This window comes from Urtica dioica, chromosome 6 (assembly GCF_054948205.1).
Source record: "Urtica dioica subsp. dioica isolate 48M chromosome 6, U.dioica_male_clone48M_v1_H2, whole genome shotgun sequence".
NCBI classification, from domain to species: domain Eukaryota; kingdom Viridiplantae; phylum Streptophyta; class Magnoliopsida; order Rosales; family Urticaceae; genus Urtica; species Urtica dioica.
Genome location: NC_142761.1, coordinates 41007168 through 41028280, shown reverse-complemented (window position 1 = coordinate 41028280; position 21113 = coordinate 41007168). Strand labels below are relative to the sequence as shown.

At 36.0% G+C, this 21113-nt stretch overlaps 4 protein-coding genes across 5 annotated transcripts; 2 read left to right on the top strand and 2 right to left on the bottom strand.

Annotated features, from left to right (window-relative positions):
- Positions 1 to 674: 674 nt before the first annotated feature.
- Positions 675 to 1677, top strand: LOC149394191 (uncharacterized). Its single transcript, XM_089617690.1, has 2 exons — positions 675 to 834; positions 936 to 1677. Exons 1-2 carry the CDS (start codon positions 675 to 677, stop codon positions 1523 to 1525), a joined length of 750 nt encoding a protein of 249 aa, XP_089473816.1. The 3' UTR covers positions 1526 to 1677.
- A 3849-nt stretch (positions 1678 to 5526) lies between these two features.
- Positions 5527 to 13501, bottom strand: LOC149394190 (Protein prenylyltransferase superfamily protein). Of its 2 annotated transcripts, XM_089617272.1 has the most exons (20): positions 12988 to 13501; positions 12590 to 12900; positions 12407 to 12488; positions 12007 to 12313; positions 11443 to 11501; positions 10991 to 11080; positions 10542 to 10633; positions 10346 to 10444; positions 10159 to 10236; positions 9290 to 9374; positions 9153 to 9211; positions 8973 to 9042; positions 8745 to 8836; positions 8542 to 8604; positions 8370 to 8436; positions 7238 to 7468; positions 6665 to 6781; positions 6426 to 6578; positions 6128 to 6234; positions 5527 to 5994 (listed from the first exon to the last, which is right to left on the bottom strand). In XM_089617272.1, the coding sequence occupies exons 1-19, from the start codon at positions 13462 to 13464 to the stop codon at positions 6139 to 6141; spliced, it is 2628 nt and encodes an 875-aa protein (XP_089473398.1). In that variant the 5' UTR covers positions 13465 to 13501; the 3' UTR covers positions 5527 to 5994; positions 6128 to 6138. The 2 variants fall into 2 exon arrangements, with proteins under 2 accessions (XP_089473398.1, XP_089473397.1); XM_089617271.1 differs by lacking the exon at positions 12988 to 13501 and having other exon boundaries at positions 5528 to 5989; positions 12590 to 12861.
- Positions 13502 to 18774: 5273 nt separating this feature from the next.
- Positions 18775 to 19464, top strand: LOC149394189 (uncharacterized). Its single transcript, XM_089618280.1, has one exon. It carries the CDS (start codon positions 18775 to 18777, stop codon positions 19462 to 19464), a length of 690 nt encoding a protein of 229 aa, XP_089474406.1.
- Positions 19461 to 20570, bottom strand: LOC149394188 (uncharacterized). Its single transcript, XM_089618278.1, has 3 exons — positions 20067 to 20570; positions 19669 to 19979; positions 19461 to 19494 (listed from the first exon to the last, which is right to left on the bottom strand). Exons 1-3 carry the CDS (start codon positions 20487 to 20489, stop codon positions 19461 to 19463), a joined length of 768 nt encoding a protein of 255 aa, XP_089474404.1. The 5' UTR covers positions 20490 to 20570.
- Positions 20571 to 21113: the final 543 nt, after the last annotated feature.

The window sequence follows — 21113 nt, the reverse complement described above, 5'->3', positions numbered from 1 at the left end:
AAAAAAAAAACACTAAATGTACATATTTTGAGGAAATGAATTAATTCTTTTAGTACGTTTGGATTTACCTCATCACAATTCATACACAACAAACAAAATGGTTTATTTTTTCCATTCTTCCGAAAGTGGTAATTGTAAACAACCTACTATCATTAACGCCCAGAAATTCACACAATGTAATAATGAACTTCTGTTTCAATGTAAATTAAATAATACGTTTTTAGGGATCGAGGCCAAAATAGTATATGCGTACACTCAACTAACCACACGACTCTACATAGCTGTATATCGTTGATTTAGATAACTAATTAAAGTATAATTTTTTATTATCAATCAATGACATCCCATCTCATCAAAGTCTCAATAAGGTTATAATGAAAGTAAAAAAAAAGTTGCACCTATTTGACAGAGAAAACAACTATATATATACATTGAGAATTTTATACATACTTAGGATATAGACTAGTGAAGTATTTATAGCAAAACCCTATTGAATACAAGAAAAGTGACATGCCATCCATATGCCCTAGCTAGGTTTATAACCTCATTATTAATTTATTAATTACTGCCTATATATATAGCGTTCGATGTACTTTATTCTCTCCTTGCCTACTATTCATTTTGCTCCTTCAATCTAGTTTTTTTAGGGGATCAGGGCCGGAAAAAAAAAATTAATGGGAAAATCTTCGAGCTGTAGCAGCAGCGAGGTGGGTCGGAAAAATTGTTACCGAGGCCACTGGCGGCCCGCCGAAGATGAGAAACTCCGAGAACTCGTCGAGCGATACGGTCCTCAGAACTGGAATTTCATAGCAGAACATCTGTATGGAAGATCAGGTATACTTTCAATTTTGATTATTTTTCTATTATCATCAAGTTTTTTATTTTTATGAGTTTGATGAAATTTGTTGTGCATAATTTTTTTTTTTTTTGTGAAGGGAAAAGTTGCAGATTGAGATGGTTCAACCAACTTGACCCAAACATCAATAAGAAGCCATTCAGTGACGAAGAAGAAGAGAAGCTTCTTTCTGCTCATCGGATCTACGGAAACAAATGGGCTTGCATTGCAAAGTACTTTAACGGCAGAACCGATAACGCCGTCAAGAATCACTACCACGTCGTTATGGCTCGAAGGAAAAGAGAGCGCTTCACGACTCACTCTTCTTCTTCTTCTAGTTACCCTCCTAATTCTGTCTCTTCTCCGAAATTAGGGTTTCCAAAGCTCCACCGGAAAATAGAGATGCTTTGGCCGCCAAGCTCGTCGGGAGATCTTAACGGCGATCGTCACGGCCGTTATTACAACAACGATGGTCGCAGGAGTTTTGTGGCCCGTGAAACCCTAAACCGTTATAACGCCGTTAACCCAGGGTTTGGGAAATCTGCCTCTGACGATCGTCGAGCGATAACGAGCAGCGATAACAACTTGGTGAGATCGGTCAAGTTTTTGGGAATGGCTGATTCTGTTGTGGAAGAACAAAAAGACGTGGCGTTCATCGACTTTCTTGGCGTAGGGATTATCTCTAATTAACTAGTTCCGATTGAGATTCAATTTCTAGTTTAATTAATATATGATTATTATTATTAGAGTGATATATGACTCTCAGTTCTTACATTCTCGATGAAGTTAATGAGTGTGAAAATTGGTAGCTAGTCAGACTCAGATATCCATATCATATTTATGTCAGAAGACCGAATGTCTGAAACTCTTAGCATATATAATATATCTAATATGTTTTTTTTTTCTTTTTTTTTCTTTCTTCATTATACTTGTTGCTGAACCAATTGATTTTGGCAACTTAATTATCCTAAGAGCTCTCTCTCTCTCTCTCTCTCTCTCTCTCTCTCTCTCTTTTGTGTTCTTAGTTCATATTCCTGTCTATAAGTATTAGCATAGTATTTGGTTAAAGATATATTAAATTTATTGAATAAATGCAGCGAACTGAAATCACTTATTGCTTTATCGAATAATGATATTCCGGTGATTTCGTAATTTTGTTGTTAGTTGCACCTTTTTTTTTCTTCTCTCTTTTCCATTTTTTTTTTCTTTGTATGCAAATATTTATTTTGGGCAGTCTCCTCAAAAAAAAATTACGCTCATGTTTTCAACACTAATTTTCTTATACTAATTCACCTACTTCGAATACACATAATTACTACTTATTTCAGCAGTATACTAAATATATAATATATGCTATGCTAGCAATATATCTGTTTGGATAGATATATTAAAATTTCTTTTACAGAAGAAATACGTACGCTGATGAACCAAAAACACTAACTGACTTACTCGATGTGAAAAATTGATTTGGTGACCTTTTTGCTAGTTACTTGCACTTTAGTCGTAGAATCTTTTATTATTATTATTATTATTATTGCATTTAGCAATTCAGTTCATATATATATACAACTACAAAAACTACACATTTCAAACACATACCTAGTTTTTAATACTTTTTTTTATGATATATCACGAATTATTTCATTTAATATTTTATTAAAACCCCAAAATACACGTAAGACTGTAAAAAAAAATAGTGGTATTTGTCGACGAATTCACCTTAAACAATTGTGAATATATGTAAAATTGAAAAACTGATTTTTATTTTGATATTGGTTTCAAATTCTTGTTATAAGTGTGACTCACTCAATATTAAAGAAAAAGAAAGAATGACAATATTGAAACATACATTTAGATAAACAAAATATCACTTCTCATAAACTCAATAAAAATCCTTGAAGATAGTCATTTGTGGCCGAGGAAAACTTGGGTATCTTACCGGAGAACTTCTTTCCTCGTGATCCTCCACCGACCTTTATTACACAACTTGGATGGCCGAAAGCTCCGTGTTGATATGGCTGATGAACTCAACAAAGGACCCGAAGATCAAATGATAATACCTTCCAATCAAAGCTTGTAGACCTCAAGCAAGGATCCAATCTAGTTGTACAGAATTCTCCGAATTGCAAGACTTAATTATGGCAAGAATTCAATTTATTTCTTGAAGATGATCTCTTATGTGCTGAGTGTAACGTTAAGGTACATTGCCAAATTAAAACGAACTAGTCTTTGATTTCCTAGCCGGTTTCAATCGCAATCTTTTTACACAACAAATGTTGGATGCTATATGGAAAACACAAAAATGCAACCTAGAAAGTCCCTTGTACATGCCTTCCAAGCTAGCTCTCACGCAGCGACAAAATCGTTGATCATTCTCTCGCTCATGTTGTTGAATTTTGTAACACCAAATTATCTCAACATCATATTCTTAAATATGTCATTCATGCCCCTTCCTTATAATAATGAAATCTTATCTTTGCTAGTATGATAACAATTTTTTTTGCTTCTTTCATTTCTCGTGTCAATTTTGGGATTGAGCAACTAGAAAATTGGCCGTGCTATTTTTTTAGGAGGCTCTCTATATGATTCAGAAATGTGTATGGTGTCTCATGTTAATTTCTCCTCTTTCTCAATTTTGGGATTGAGGATTTGGAGCACGATTGAAAGTGTTAGGTTCATCACAATTAATCTCTATTATTTTTAAGGAGGTTTTCTCTACGGGTCAGATTTGTTTGGTGTCTCATGTTTCTCCTATTTTCGCTTCAAATTAACAATAATGATATAGTATTATCTTTGCGCTCATCCTATTTTTGTATCTAATGCGCATGCTTCTATATATCCTCTACGTTATTGATCCTCATGTATTTGATTGTCAAATTTGCTATTGTCCGAGCATACTTGAATCTCTTACCCTCCTGTACATATGCCTTATTACCTATTGTCTTCAATACATCACGCGGGAAAAATTGACTCCTTACCTTCATCGATGACCATGACCGCTCGGGTTTCTTGGGTGTACCGCTTTCATGACAAATCCAAAATAGCTTAAGTATTTCAAAATTTCCGCAAAATAGTAAAAACACAATTACCAACAAAAATTCGAATCGCATACACTAATAATGGTAAAGAGTAATGAAATTCTGTTCTAAAAAAATTCTCACTTGATATAAAATAATTATACATCAAAGGCTTTTGGATGCTCTATAACAAAGCGGTGCTAAGGAAGAAAAAAAATCTTTCATGTTTTAGAAGTAGCTCAAGCTCTCTTATTTTGCAGTGCATGTTCCCAAGCTTTTGGGGGGGAAGCTACTTAATATCATATATATCAACAATATCCTATCTGGACGAACTCTCCAATTTCAAATACCTTTGGATGTTACCTCTCAAAACTTTTGGTTGCCAAGCTTTTGTTCACCTTTGTGATCAAAATCAGAACAAACTTGCTTCTCGAGTCGTCATTTAGAATATCTCTCATGTGATGTTACTTTCGAAAACAAACTGTATTATATATATATATATATATATATATATATATATATATATATATATATATATATATATATATCCATGGCTTCGCTTCAGGAGAAGATACAAGATGAAGCGAGTTTCTCATGAGACACACTTCCTCTGGAATTTCTAGATGTTAGCCGACAACAATTAATTCACCATAGTATCGGATTAATTCCTTCACAATAATTAATTCCTCCTAGTCATGCACCACCATTGGAAAATCAATGGTATCAGATTCGACACACAAAGAATTGTGTGCCTACTCTAGAACATAGCATCCTTGCATCCTCATAAAGATAGAGAACGTATGAACGTACTTCATTTCATGAAGTTGCACCGGTGATCGATATTTTTCAAATTATGAGTCAGGTAATTTGAACACTCGTTCTCCTAGATTTACCAATGCCTCTCTGAAAATGGTGTTAGATCGTGTACTTATCATCGAATTTCCAAACTTATATTGTATCTAAAGTTAGCTCCATCAGTCCTACCATTTATCTCGAGTCTCGGTAGTATTAACCGTTCCCAAGACTACTGACGATGTTATGCTTGATCCTAAATGGAAAAGGACAGTTGTAGAAGATATGTGTGCCCTCATATTGAACAACACATGGAGTCTGGTGAAATTACTAAAGGCAAGTAAACTTTTTACTGTTAGGAATGTAATTTTCTGAGAACATAAAGGGAATATATATGTTTCACATAGCAAATATACTTTGGATCTTCGGAAAGAAACCGGATTTCTTGTGAAAGTAAACCAAGTCTCCAATTAAACTTGGGAGCACATAAATATTTTTTTGTAATTTTTTAGGAGATCAAGTAGACACGGGAAGTTAACGAAAGGATAAAAAAAAACTCTTCTAAAAAACCATGTCCAACACTAGAGGACCAAAACCACATAAGTCTAGTTGATTGTAATCTCTGTATATAAGTCTAGTTTGTAATCTCCTAGTTTAATATCTTCTTCACCATATTTACAAAATGAACTATTTGCAAGACCTCTACAAGTCTAGAGTGTTAGTTTCTCATGACCAGGTTTTGATTCTCTGGTAAGGGCTTGCGAGTTTGTTAGCGCAAAATTGACCCTAAGTCTTTAATCCATCACACTTTGGGTGTAACTATTACTATTATCTATATACTAGTTGTATCTTAAAAAAAAATAAGAGGTTTACATAGCATATGCTATGATCATTAATTTTTACACAGAACTCAGTATGAAAAATAGAAACTCGTAATTTATGCACCAAGGGTGATGCATTAATTCCGTACATGAGGCAAAATGTCTCATACTAATAGCTAGACGAAAAATGGCGAAGCATTAATCCCGTACATGAGGCAAAATGTCTCGTACCAATAGCTAGACGAAAAATAAACAAAATTTGTAGTCCAACAATTATGTGATGTAATATCCCGTACATGAGGCAAAATCTCTCGTACTAGAAGCTAGACGAAAAATAAAAAAAATTTGTAGTACAACGATTATTTAATAATTTATACACTTAAGTTACACCCAAAAAAAAAAATTAAATAAATAAGTTACACATAAGATGATTGGCCTAAGTTATAAGGTGTTTTTATACGTTCGTCTTGGATTTCACCACCAACAAATAAATATCAGGACTAATCAAGCAGTGCACGCCAAACCTGCCCTTTCATTCATAAAAGAAAAACCCAGCATTTTTGTAAAATAATTACCAATTAGCTTATCAAGTTTTGTCATGCCAAGGCATTGGAATAACCTGGAAATTGCATCAGAGTAAGACAGCTAAAAGCAAGCCTAACCTGGGTCATTACTAACAAGAAACTGCAGGGGACTGGATTTTCATCCGCACATCATCGAGGCAAGATTGAAGATGAATGACTTCTTCTGTGTCCATAAATCTTTCAGCCTAAGATTAAATGATTTTATTCTTGTTAGGTTTTCTTCCGAGGATGAATAACTTCCTTTCCTTTTATGTTTCTTAAAAACAGGCAAGATATGGCAAACAATTTGAGAGCATGGCGATACTGCCCAATCGACAGATCCGTATAAGCCCATACAAGATGTTTTTATTTGTGTAAAAAAAAAAGAGGATCTTGCCTGCTTAATAGTATTCTTCAGATGCATCTCAGCCGAGAAAAGTTCTTTACGGCTACCAGTAGATAAAGAAATTTCAACATAAACATTGCACAATTCCAGAGAAGCACGAGCAAATCTTTTAAACAGTGCACTCTCTTTCCATGTATCGGATCCCTAAGGTTGTAATCACGAGTTTCAGGAGAATGAGACACAATGAACAAAAGATAAGAGACTGTACCAGATGATAACAAAAGATATACCTGATATGATCTGACTTGCTTTAGAAGCGCTTCTGAGCACATTGTGAGATCCCCTTTAAGTTTGTGCCACCGCGCATATAAACCCCATATATCTCCTCCGTTGCTGCTTCGAACTGCCTACATTGGAAAACAAACACGGAATGAATTTAGATCAAAACTTTGAATTTATGTTGCTTCCAAAAAAATATTCATATGCCATTTATCTGTTTAATTAGGTCTAAAAGATGTTACACTAAAAAAAAAAAAAAAAAAAAAATTATTGACATGTCCAATGCTTTAACCTTGTCAAATTTAAAAGTTTTGTTTTCTACCATACTTGTTGATAAGATAATTAAACATGTTCATTGAAAAGAAAATACTGAAGAGAAAGTTGAAATGAAGACATAGGACACACATATCTCCTCAATATTCAAATGCAGCCAACTAGTACAATAAAATCAGCATGTAGACCACGTCTATATTTTTTTTTTCATTATATTTATTTAAATATAACTATTATTACGTGTTATAAGAATCTCACTGCAAGTGTTCAACACCACATAAACCCAAAGAAAGAGACCAATGAAGAGGTACCAGCTGTAGAACTTTTCCAAGGATATGCACCAGCTGATCAGTTTCGCGTGTATTATACTCCGAAGAGTCTTCACGAAGCTCATGATCGGTATCATCTTCAATCATCGTCGAAGTTGTAGATTGACTAGCTAAAACCCTTTTCTCCACCTCTGTTACAATTCTGTCTAGGACATGAGGGTCAGTTCTTTTATTACTTGTCAACTCCAAAACCATTCTAACAGCTTCTAGCGCCTACAAAATCAACAAAATGGAAGAGAGTCGAAGATTTAGAAACCAACAAGAATGCTACAGTAAGGCACACAAACACAGTCTTCAAATTGTGTTAATAGTCTAAAAGCCTAGTGCAAAGGAAATCTCAAGGTTTTGCAATTTTCAGAGCCCAATAACATCTCTGTTTGTGGACGACCAATCACTGAGCGCTTCATAAGAAGTCCTCTAGCATTTTTTTTTTTTTTTTGGTTCTGAAATTCAGGCCCCCACCCACAATCTTTGTCACGGAACGTCATCAATTTTATGCACCATTAGACTGCCTCAAGAAACCGAACCCTAGACCTTGTTGAAATATAACTATTTTTTTTCTTTTCTTTTTGGAAGAGGAAACTAAGTATATTTCTTGGCAAGTAAGGAATAGAGCCCTGGACCATGGGCCGGTTGTTCGAATACAGTTTACAAAGGAACTCATCTTTCTTTAGGTGCTCTTCCATTTCAGCAGTTTGAGAGTCAGTACTACGAGGGGACTCGGGGAAATTTTGGAGACTATTTTTTTCCAACTAGTACGAATTTAAGGAAAGAGCAGTTTCCCTGGCGAGACACAGCAAAAAATTATCATCCCCGCGAGCCTATAAGGGCCAAAGAAAAAGATCCTTCGAAGATTGCAATAAGCCTCCTTGCAGAGTGCCAAAGCGTTTCCCACCAGAAACTGACGCCTTGTGGAGCATAATTATCTAAGCTATCCGTGGATTAAAAGGCTATCTCGGGAGAGATAAAGGTTAGTTGGGATGTAGGGGATAAGAGTGTTCTGTTTTTAGAGGATGTGTGGATAGGCTCTAGTATCCAACAAAGCTATAATGATCGATTCAAAATCAGTTTATGCCAATAACAAACAAAAGATAGGATAAATAAGAACATAAACCTGGCTGATATTTCCCGCATCCACAGCAACTTGAGAAAAGTTCTCCCATAGTTGCCAGCTGTTGCGTCTATCACCAAAAAAAAAAAAAAAAAAAAAAAAACCAGTAAAACTTCCAATTGACAGCACTGCAGCTATTATTGTTTAGGAAAACGTCAACGAGAAGAAACAGAACTTAAACTTCAGGGCCTCCTTAAATGCAATGAATGACTCTTTGCTCTTTTTTCTCATCATATGCCTGCAAAGTTGATAAAGAGTATTGTGAAGACGAACTAATATGAAAGACAGAATCAGGAAGTATGTTGAAAATTTTTAAAAGATACGGAAAGTTTATTAAAACTTGTAAAAAACAGTCCAGAAATTAAATAGAGAACTTACAAACAAGCAATATTATTCCACGCCTCTCCGTTGTCTGGATCAAGTTGAACAGCACGAGTAAAGCCATCTAGTGCTTTATCAAGATCCTTGGCCTGCATAGTTTTCCAGTATCAAGTACGGAATGAAAGACAATAGCTATAGAGCTTCAATTCTGGGTAGATGATGTTTAATAAGTAAACATCAAACACAAGCCGATAACTGTAACAGAATATAGATCCCTTGTGTTACCTTTAATGCGGCAGCTCCTAATGCAAACCAGCCATCTGGATATAAGGAATTCATAGCCATTGCAGATTCCCTAAGATTAACGCAATATAACAACACTATGGATCAATATTGCCATCTGTATCGGCTGAGAAACATACAAAATCTTGTCAAGGAAGACATTCATAGCCTTAAAAAGCATACCAAAGAGCTTTTGATGCCTCGTACTCCCCTCGATTATATGCACTACGCGCAAGAGACCGCTAAAAAAGAGAATCATATTTAAGGGCAAATAGACACAATGTAGATGGAACTTCTAAAGCTTAAAGAAGCCACACTACCTTGGCTCGGGCTGATCTATTGTTTGAAACTTCTAAAGCTTTTTCATAGCAAGTATCATTATTCGTAACATCCCCCAATGAACACCTACAAAGTCAAAAGTTATACTGTGTACATGCATCCTTCTGTTTTTGGGGATGAAAAATGTTGGAAACTTAACTAACATTTTCGTGCATCTACACATTATGAAACTATACAAGAAGATGTCGATAAATTAAGCCTTTAAACATTTTTAAAATATATCCTAATGACACGGCTCGAGTTAGACTCAAGATAAGAAAGACCGTTAACCGTACAAATGCCGAATAGACGTAGTATTGTCCACCATTGAATGTCGATTAAGGATGCAGTTGAAATTTGTCTCTGGGTGAACTTTATTATTGAAGTTATCGAAGAAATATAATAACACACTACATATACCTTTAACGGGAATCTTTTTTTTTTTTTGGCTTTATATCCACAATCCATGCTAAAAATATAAATAGAACTATTTTGTAGCCCAGCAGTATGCACATTCATCCACCAAAAAAAAAGTAGGGTTTGAGTCATGAAGAAGTCTCATTCAATAAAAAATGTTATTATAAAAATAAATATTATCATTAAGTGATGCATCGCTTGATAGTAAAATAAAGTTTATAAAATAAAAATAAAAAATTTAACTGCATTCAACTATTATGACCAACGAAAATTCAATGTCAAAACTAGCATTATGAGTAAATACATCAGCAAATGAAACTACTTATAGAGCCAGGGAAAGAATAAAATCCCACCAACTATTTTTTATATCTGGTTTTCAGTTTTTATGGAGCCCTTTTGAGAGAAAAAGAAAAAAAAAAAAAAAGAAGATAAATCTACAACGGCAGACACATACCATAGCCTAGGGTCATTAGGAACAACAGACAATCGAGCCTTTATGAGTTCAACCGCAGCTGCTTTCTTCTCCATTAACCTGAAAATGAAATTTTACACATCTCATAAAACATTCACTCATAACAAGTTCAGGAAAAAAATGACCCACTCAATAATCGACTTTAAGGATGCATGAAGTATTTCCATACCGATAGCATAGTATAAGGTTGTCCCACAACTCCAAGTCCTCAAAAATCCTGACTGCCTCCCCTATTAAACCACAGCTTACCAACAATTCACCATACTCTCTAATATGGAATAAAAAAAAGAGAATCACAACTATCAGCAGGAAATCACAATGAAGAAATATATGTATAACAAAACAAATAAAAAAATTCAACATACTTCCGCAATAAAGCAATTGGTGGGATGCAAACTCCACTACTAAATAGAATCCTTTTTTCCACTCCTGGAGAAGGTTCATACATCCCCTTCACCTGAGACAACGAAGAATATTTTTAGTTTCTCGTTAGACCCGTAATGCAAACCATCTGTAATGTTCCTGAGAAAATAAGAAAACCAGATGTCTACAGAACCGCACTTGTATAGTAACTAGTTATATATATATATATATATATATATATATATATATATATTAAGAAACAAGTAACAAGTTATATCATTAGATATAATATTATGAAAATATGTGTGGTTATCTTTTACGCTAGACTATTACATCTTTATGAATATATACAAAGTTTAATATTGTTAAACATAATCCCATCAAAATCTTACAGCTCCAAATTTATTACAATAAAATAAAAATAAAAATAAAATACAGATTGTTGACTTACCAATTTCTCCATCATTACTAAAGCACGCTCCTTGGTGCGACTGCGGTTCGACTCCCATCGAATGCGTAACAAGTCACAAAAACACCGAATCTGATAAAATCATTAGAAACTTAATTAATACAAAATATATTTTTGGGCTAGCAGGATTACAAACATATAAATAGAACAAAACACCACAATCTAAGATTTTGGGAAGGGCTATACGTTTATGAAAATAGAGATTATTCTGGGCATCTGAATTGAGTGAATTAATATGGGAATCCTACTCGGAATATTAGCGATGTTGACAGTTTAGTATAAGAATTCAAATCAAGTCTCTGCACCTCTAATCTTCAATAATCTTCATCAGATTGTCAGCAAATTTACCTCTAGAAATTCAGAACAAGAAGTTATTAGGAATAGACCACCAAAATGTTGTTAGCTTTGGCAACGGAATAATATCTTTAACTTACTGTGAAGCATGATGACTTTTGAGCATCAATCGCCTCTATATACGGCGCCATATCCCATCCTGAAACAAATGCCGAGAAACCACAAAGATGAGCATTATTGCTAATATATCAGAGAAATTAACTTGCATATACCATATAATATACCATATAATATTTCTATACAGCAAAAACAACATCAAATCCATTCCTTTAGGGGTAAAGCATTACTAAAAGACAAAAAAGGATTCAGCACAAGCTGAGGAAGAAATGAAGTGACATCATTTTTTTTATTTTCCTTTCTATTGCGAATACAACATAATACCTTCTCAACACACCAACCTCAAACTTTGAGTACTTACAGATGGAAAGGACCACATTAAAAAAAAAAAAAAAAAAAAAAAAATAAAAAAATAATCAATCTATTTAAACCTAGAAAGAACATGTACTCCGAAACATATGAGATATAAATAAACCCCAGAGCAAATGGCATTCACCATTCGCAGTGACATTAGAGTGATCATAAGCCACACACGGGGACACAAACATATTTAGTCAAGGACACGAATAAAGCTTCAAGGAACTCACTTTGCATCTCATCATGTGCAGTGCTTTTCTCAATTAAAAGACATTTAGCCAGAATTATAGCCTGATGGATCGCACTAAACGGGGCAGCAGAGGCTCCAACTTGAGCCCCTCCTTCTCCCATCTCACTCCCGTTATCATTCTCTACCAACTTCGGGGTTACCAAAATGTCAGACTCCGCAAAGGTTCCATCTTGATCGCAGCCATTTGAGCCCCGTTTCTCGGGATCGTTGCTGTCTGGTTGGCAAGTTCCATGACTGTTCACCGAGTTTCTGTTAGCAACAAGTACCATCTGAGCCTTTGGATCCACCTATCCTTCAGAAGAAAAAAAATTCTGAATAAAATAAACCTAAGAGTCGAGACAGAAAGACAAAATCAAATACTACACATTCTGAAAAACAACCTGATGCGATGTACGAAAGCCAAGAACTCCGGTAACAGAGAGCTCAAGGCCAGCCGCAGCTTCAGCCGATTCGAAATGTAACCTGAAACAACCAACAGAGCTCGGAATATATTAGAACAGCTGAAAAATGGCATAAACTCATGTGCATCGCATCCATATATATATATACACACACTTACAGACCTGCAAGAATCGACCCGAGAGTAGGTGTACTCCATGATCCCAGCCTCGAGATGAAGCAATGCGAGCAGCTCTGCCGAGTCGGTGATGTCCAGAGCGGGACCCCAATAAGCAGCGATGGCCTCGATCGTGCCGAAACACTGTAAGGTGTCCCGGGTCAGGGCTTGCAAAAGGTCGAAGAGAGACGAGGATCGATCCTCGAGAAGCCTCTGTTGAGCGAGGACGACTCTCGCGAGCCACCACGTCGCGGTCTTGAAGCCGCGGGTTCGCATTTCTCTTATCCTCATCAGCAACATCTTGGATAACACTAAGTACTATAATTTCAAAGATTCAAAATAAAATTGAAACTCAGGTCAGAGGAAAAGAGAGCTGAGTTGTGAGAAATTTTGTCAGGCATTGACCTGGAGATGAGAGAAGGTGGCGACGAGGTCGGAACCGGAGGACATGAGGTGTCCGGCGGCGGAAGCGTCGGAGATGAGACGATCGAGAGGCGTTAGTTCCGTTTCCGGTTCCAGAGCCGGACCTGTGATGTTGGACTGGACGAAGGCGAGGAACGCCGCCACGGCGGCGCACATCACCGTGGCGACTCTGGACTCGTCTCCTCCGGCGGCGAGAAAGGAGTCCACTCGCCGGAGTAAGGTCTCGACATCGTCGGAATCGGTGGACATGGCTTCCAAGCAGGCGGCGAGGGCTTCGGTGTAGCGGCCGTACTCGATGGACGACAAGGCAGAGGAATTAGAAGCCGGCGACGGCGACGGCGACGGCGACGGCGAAAGGAGGCCGCAGCGAATGAGCCGGAACTCGCAATCGCGAAGTTCGGCCTCCGACATGTTCACTTCTGATTTCTGATGTTCGTTGGGTTTTGGGTTTAACGCCATGAACAACTCTTCTTCTTCTCTCTCTCTCTCACTCTCCCTCCTCAAAATCTTAAAAGATTTAAACATTAATACCCTAGACTTTTTTTTAGAAAAAAATAAATTAATACAGATTTTAAGATGATAAATTACAAAAATAAGAAAGTGTCTCCCTAGCCTACAAATAAAGGTATATACTTCATTAAATAAAATATATTTACACACAAACACATATTAATGGAATTTATGCAATGTAAACCATGCAGAAAACCGTACTAATTTTAGGCAAAAATTAGAAAAGAATTAAAATATATACACTTTTATATTGTAATAATATTTTTTTATGTACCCCATGTAATTTTTTACGATTAACAAATTGACATTAAGTTTTAACACATTATATTATATATATATATATATATATATATTAGAAGAATACTCTTTACTTACAAAAATATTGTTCAATGAACAGATTGCACAATGTTTTTATTTTTATTTTATTTTAAGAAAAATAAGAGATTGAACTCTTAAACACAAATAGTGTTCATTCGTATTGATTTTTTTTATCAAAAAGATAAAAATATCTCAAAAAAAACTTTAAATATATTATTTTCAAACCTAAATATTTATGAACATATCTCTATATAATTCTTCCTCCCGACTGGAATATATTAATTATTCCGCAGCAACGCGCGAGTCATATTGCTTGTTCGAGATGTTTGTGAATTTGAAATACGATTTTGCCTATTATTTTTTACTTCTCTTTCTTCTTTAATGAGGGTTTTTTTTTTTTAGTTGAGAAAGAAACCGATTGAACGCTAATATGTTGGGTTACTAAATATTTTATCTATATAATTTGGGCTTCTTTTTACTTATCAGACCCACTTTTTTTAGAGATATTTGCATCAAAGTCACAAACTCGGCTTCAAATTGCAAATGAGTCACGACGAAAAAAGGTGTTGCATAGATGTCACTTTGATAAAAAAAAAATAGGACAAAAATACCCTTACGCAGATTTCAAAGTAGACTCACAGTCAAATATTTCGAAAAAAAAAGTAGACTCACAGAAGAAATTACAAAGAGTAGACTCGCAGTCAAATATTTCGAAAAAAAATAGACTCACAGAACAAATTACAAAAAAGTAGACTCGCAGTCAAATATTTTAAAAAAAAAGTATACTCCTTCACAAATACAAATACATCAACACAGATTCCTTCGTCCTCTTCTTCCCCGATTCCTTCACGATCTGGCTCCCGAGCCTTGCCGTCGACCACAGCCCGACGGCCTCGCGTTCTCGTCGCCGTCGCCGATGATCTCCGCCGAAACCAGGCTCTTCCTCGCCAACGACGCCGATCGGAGAATCTTATTCTCTAAACTCTCGATTCATTCTCGATCTGCCTCCCGAGCCTCGCCGTCGACCACAGTCCCGACGGCCTCGCATTCTCATCGCCGTCACTGGTGGTCTCCGCCGGAACCAGCCTATTCCTCGCCGACGACGACGATTGGAGAATCCTCTTCTCCAAACACCCGATTCCTTCTCGATCTGCCTCCCGAGCCTCGCCGTCGACCACAGCCCCGACGGCCTCGCATTCTCGTCGCCGTCGCCGGTGGTCTCCGCCGGAACCAGCCTCTTCCTCGCCGATGACGACGATCGAAGAATCCTCTTCTCCAAACTCCTGATTCCTTCTCGATCTGCCTCCCGAACCTCGCCGTCGACCACAACCCCGACGGCCTGGCGTTCTCGTCGCTGTCGCCGGTGGTCTCCGCCGGAACCAGCCTCTTCTTTGCGGTGGCGGAGGAAGATGAGGGAGAGGAGAAAGAGTTGGCGAGCTTCTTCTTGTCGGATCTGACCGGGGAGTTTGAGAGAGATTGATTTTATCATAAAAGGGTAATTAAGACTTTCTATAGGTGACACAAATGCAAATAAGTGATACGAATGCAATATTAGCAAATAAGTGACACAAATGCAAGGAATGGCTGAAGTTGTGACTTCAGCCGCAAATGTCATTTTTATTTTATAGTGGAAATAGGTAAAAATAACCATTTTTCGTTTTAAAAAAAAAAAAACTAACTTTCAACATTAGCAGATGAACCTTCTAATTTTCATAAATAACCGTTTTCAATAACAGTTAACCAAATTTCAATAACTGTTAATCAGATTTTAATAGTTCCAGATTTTAACAACAGTTAATCATATTTCAATAGTTGTTTAATCATATTTTAATAACTATTGGCCAAATTTCAATAATAGTTAATCAGATTTCAGTAACAGTTAACCAAATTGCACAATTGTTGATAAGATTCAATAATTGGTGGTCGGATTTCAATAATTATTAACTAAATTTCGGAAATATGAGAGTATTTTTGTCCCAAAAAAGAGAAATGGTTACTAATGAAATGTTTTGAAAATATTAGTGAAACATGAAAAGTGACGCATGTTTTAGATTAGTTATAAAATATTCCTTTATTGTTTTGAGTTATATTTTTTAGTTATTTGGTTGAACTTTAGTGACACAAGTTAATTCACTAAATGTAGTTAATTTTTTAAAAATTGCTCCTATTTTATAATTATAGCTATTCTATTTCCTTTATTGAAAAATACAGATAGTCTAAAAATTCATTATGATTTCCATCTTATTATTTTATTTGTAAATCAAAAGCTTAACATCATCATTAAATAATACTTTAAATTAATTATTTTATATTACTTAACCTCATAGTAAATATTTTTAATTAATTATTTGAAACTAAAATTTTACAGTAATTATTAAAAAAATTATGGTATAACTTTTAAACTACGAAAAAATATGAACCGCTCATTATTTTATGTCATTAAATAAATACAAATAAATCGGTGTTATCAATATAAATAGAATAAATTAGAAGAATACATACACAACGAAGTAGTATGGCAACAAAAGGAAGTTGATGAGGGACACTAACAATATGTTTCTTTGACAAAACTATTTTTACAAAAAAAAACTTCAAAAGCGGTTTTATATTTTGTACATGAGATAAAACGCTATATTCTTAGCTTTTGGATAAAGTTTTTAAGTTTGCTATAAAAAATTACCATAATATCACAAAATGTTTCTAAGTCAATAGTATGATATTTTAAATTTTATCTCCCTTCGTAAATTGTGAGAATTTTTGTACCATAATACGTAATTTTTTCTCATCGCCTCATCTTTTTTCTATCTAAGAGTAAAACTTGTTAAAAAAAATTATTTGTGCATTTTATTGAAATGCCGTTGGCCGTTGGAGTCCAATAGTAATATGTCTTGTTACGTTATCTTTTTTTTTTTCTCTTTGATTTTTTTTTAGAAAAAAAATATTAATCATATATATGCATATAAATAAACATATTAATAATTATTATTTAATTTTTAAGAACATGTTTATTTTAGTCTTTTTACTATAATATATTTATTTTATCAAACGCTAAATCAACTTTTGTTATCAGCAACAACTGTTTCATAAATAGTTTACAAAACACCTGTCAATTTAAAAAAAAACAGTTTTTGATATAAGCACTTTTTTTAAAAACAAATTTATGCCAAACGGGGCCATTAAGTAAATAGCCAATCGAATGACGTGGACCAATCAGATTTTTTTTTTTAATTCCAGAGCGTATCCTTTTAGCATTTAAATCCAAAAATATTTGAATTTTGAATATTTTCAAATATCTCTAAATTCAGTTTTAACAAAATTTGGTGGTTAATTTCGGATCCTTATTTTTAGCAACTGAAATATATATTGTTTCCTTATTAGTTATATTTCCTTAATAGTTGTTTATTCTTATTTTATTTAAAGCGCTCATTTTTTTCATTCAAACTTCTGAAAATTGCACCAATTCACACGATGGTTGGATTTTCTTTGATTGAATCAGGTGGGGTTCTTTATTCTTTGAATATTTATGCCGTTTTCGCAAAGGTTTATGTTAAATTACCCTTTTATTTACGTATATTTACTATCGTTGTTATGTCGCAGTTAAGCTTTTTGAACGACAATTGTTATAAAGATGAACAGATTTCCTCGTCGGGGAAGAAAGATGAATAGAAAAAATATTCAAGCAAATCTAACGAAAATCAACAATTACGCATCTAAAATCAATCTTGTTTCGAGTCTTTCTCTATTTACCAGCGATTATTTAGATTTATTTGTCATGACTTTAACTTTAAAGTTTGGGTTTGGTTTTAGCGTTTCTTTGTCATTTTGAGTAGAGAAGAAGAAGAAGAAGAAGAAGAAGAAGAAATCATGATGGAGAAGAAGAGGAACTGACGTGGAGGCAAAGAGAATGAGAGAGAGCGTTGTATGTCCATATCAACGTGTTTCATGATTTCACTCCCTCTAATACCTTGTATATACCTAATAATTTGGAAAATTTGAAAAAAAAAATGGTTTTAAGAATCTGAAAATTCGTTTAAAGATTTATTGACATTTTGTCTTTTTATTGACGTCAATGTCAATAAATCTTCAAACGATTATGAGAAATTCTTTGAAGATTTATTGATATCGATGACAATAAATTTTTTGGATGTCAATAAATCTTCAAAGTATTTGGTATGTTGAAGATTTATTGACATGCATATAATTTATTGACAATGATGTCAATAAATCTTCAAAGAATTTTTCAGAATCGTTTGAAAATTTATTTATGTAAATAAAAAGACAAAATGTCAGTAAATCTTCAAACGAATTTTCAAATTTTTAAAATTAATTTTTTTTTAAACTTCACAAACCAAACGAAAAAAGATCCCTAACTTTACTTTTGTGATCATTAAGTGAGCAATGCTATTTGGCACAACTCACTACTTTGAACTATCCACTCAAGTATTAACACGTGGACAAATGTGTCCACGTGTCAACACTTGAGTGGATAGCTCAAACTAGTGAGTCTGTAAAGCATTTCTGGTTTGAAAAAAAGGTATTTCGAGTACGTTTTCTCTTTTTCTGCTACGAATTCACTAAACAACATGTTTCGAAATCATATTAATCTCATAGAATGTAGAGGCAATTTTATCCTTAAGTAAAGCGGAGGTTATAAATAGACTAAATAGATATAGTTACTTCTTCTGAATCAGAAAGTCACATGCTTAAACATCCCAGCTTCTCGACACCGCCAAATATTTTAGCTAGAGTTGTCTGTCATAGAAGTCTGAAGAGGGTTATTCGTTCGTCGATCCGTTGAAACAGGTATTTCGTCTACTTCTTTTTCTATATTTTTTTCTTGTATGAAGTCACTAAATAATATGTTTTCAAATCATATTTATCTCATAGAATGTATAGACAATTCTATCCTTAAAAAATTGTGAACATGTTTCGAAATCAGGCATGGCCGTGCTCTGCGAAGACATTGTTCCGGAGATATTAGTTCGGCTCCCGGATTGCAAGACGGCAATCCTACTCAGCACGGTCTGCAAGAGATGGTCGAGCTTGATCAACAGCCCCGATTTCAAGCAGAGATTCAACGAACTCAAGAAGAAGAATAAGAAGTGCATGCAATTCACACAGCTGTTCAGAATGTACTATTCAGAAAGTCCAATGTACGAGCTCTCTATCGGGGGCGGAGGAGAAGAGAAGTGCCTCGAGTTTTTTCCGTGGTGGAAAAACATGACGGTACTAGCTTCCGGGGGCGGTCTATTGGCGGTCCACGTCGCCGCCGGCAACCAACTGTTCATCTGCAATCCGCTGACGAAGCAATGGAGTCTCCTTCCCCGGGGCGACCACGACCTCGACGGCTGCGACTTTCTAGGGCTGGCATGCAATCCCGACAACACTCACTTCAAGTTGGTCCACATAACGAGCATTCTCAACGAGCAGTTTAGCACAAGGGTGTTCTGTTCGGAGTCCAGAGCGTGGACCGATCGACTCCTCTCTGCCTCTCCCCGGCTGCGAGGAGGCCGACTATTTCAGCATGGATTGGGTACAGAGCGGCACCGCTCTCTACTGTATGGATGGATGTCGGAGGGCGAGAGTATTGCTGGCCCACGACCCGTTCGAACAATGGGTGCGCTACATTAAGCTTCCTCTCCACGGATTCCGCCGCATCCACTGCAGATCGAGGATGGGGAACGTGCTGGGACGCCTCCGAATCTCGCAGATCTTGTGGGGATCATGTGCATCGCATCCAAATATATATATATATATATATATATATATATATATATATATATATATATGTATATATATATATATATATGTATGTATACACACACACTTACAGACCTGCAAGAATCGACCCGAGAGTAGGTGTACTCCATGATCCCAGCCTCGAGATGAAGCAATGCGAGCAGCTCTGCCGAGTCGGTGATGTCCAGAGCGGGACCCCAATAAGCAGCGATGGCCTCGATCGTGCCGAAACACTGTAAGGTGTCCCGAGTCAGGGCTTGCAAAAGATCGAAGAGAGACGAGGATCGATCCTCGAGAAGCCTCTGCTGAGCGAGGACGACTCTCGCGAGCCACCACGTCGCGGTCTTGAAGCCGCGGGTTCGCATTTCTCTGATCCTCATCAGCAACATCTTGGCTAACACTAAGTACTATAATTTCAAAGATTCAAAATAAAATAGAAACTCAGGTCAGAGGAAAAGAGAGCTGAGTAATGAGAAATTTTGTTAGGAGTTGACCTGGAGATGAGAGAAGGTGGCGACGAGGTCGGAGCCGGAGGACATGAGGTGTCCGGCGGCTGAAGCGTCGGAGATGAGACGATCGAGAGGCGTTAGTTCCGTTTCCAGTTCCAGAGCCGGACCTGTGATGTTGGACTGGACGAAGGCGAGGAACGCCGCCACGGCGGCGCACATCACCGTGGCGACTCTGGACTCGTCTCCTCCGGCGGCGAGAAAGGAGTCCACTCGCCGGAGTAAGGTCTCGACATCGTCGGAATCGGTGGACATGGCTTCCAAGCAGGCGGCGAGGGCTTCGGTGTAGCGGCCGGACTCGATGGACGCCAAGGCAGAGGAATTAGAAGCCGGCGACGGCGACGGCGACGGCGAAAGGAGGCCGCAGTGAATGAGCCGGAACTCGCAATCGCGAAGTTCGGCCTCCGACATGTTCACTTCTGATTTCTGATGTTCGTTGGGTTTTGGGTTTAACGCAATGAACAACTCTTCTTCTTCTCTCTCTCACTCTCCCTCCTCAAAATCTTAAAAGATTTAAACACTTGATTAATACCCTAGACTTTTTTTTTTAATAAATTAATACAGATTTTAACACGATAAATTACAAAAATAAGAAAGTGTCTCCCTCAAATAAAGGTGTATATATTGTCAACGAAAAAAAAAAAAAATTAAAGGCATATACTTCATTAAATAAATTATATATAAACACAAATACACATTAATGGAATTTATGCAATGTAAACCATGCAGAAAACCGTAATAGTTTTAGGCAAAAATTATATTATATTGACTTATTGAATAATTACATACGAACACAAACATAAAGGCTGAGTATTTCTACCCGCGACGCCGCCGAACTTTGAGTTTTCCGATAGAAGTTTGTCACAGTTTTGCTCCGAATTCAAAAATTAACTTAATACCATTTGTTCGTCGATGTGAGTCCGTTTAAAAAAGGTAATTCGAGTACGTTTTCTCTTTTTCTGCTACGAACTCACTAAATAACATGTTTCGAAATCATATTAATCTCATAGAATGTATAGACAATTATATCCTTAA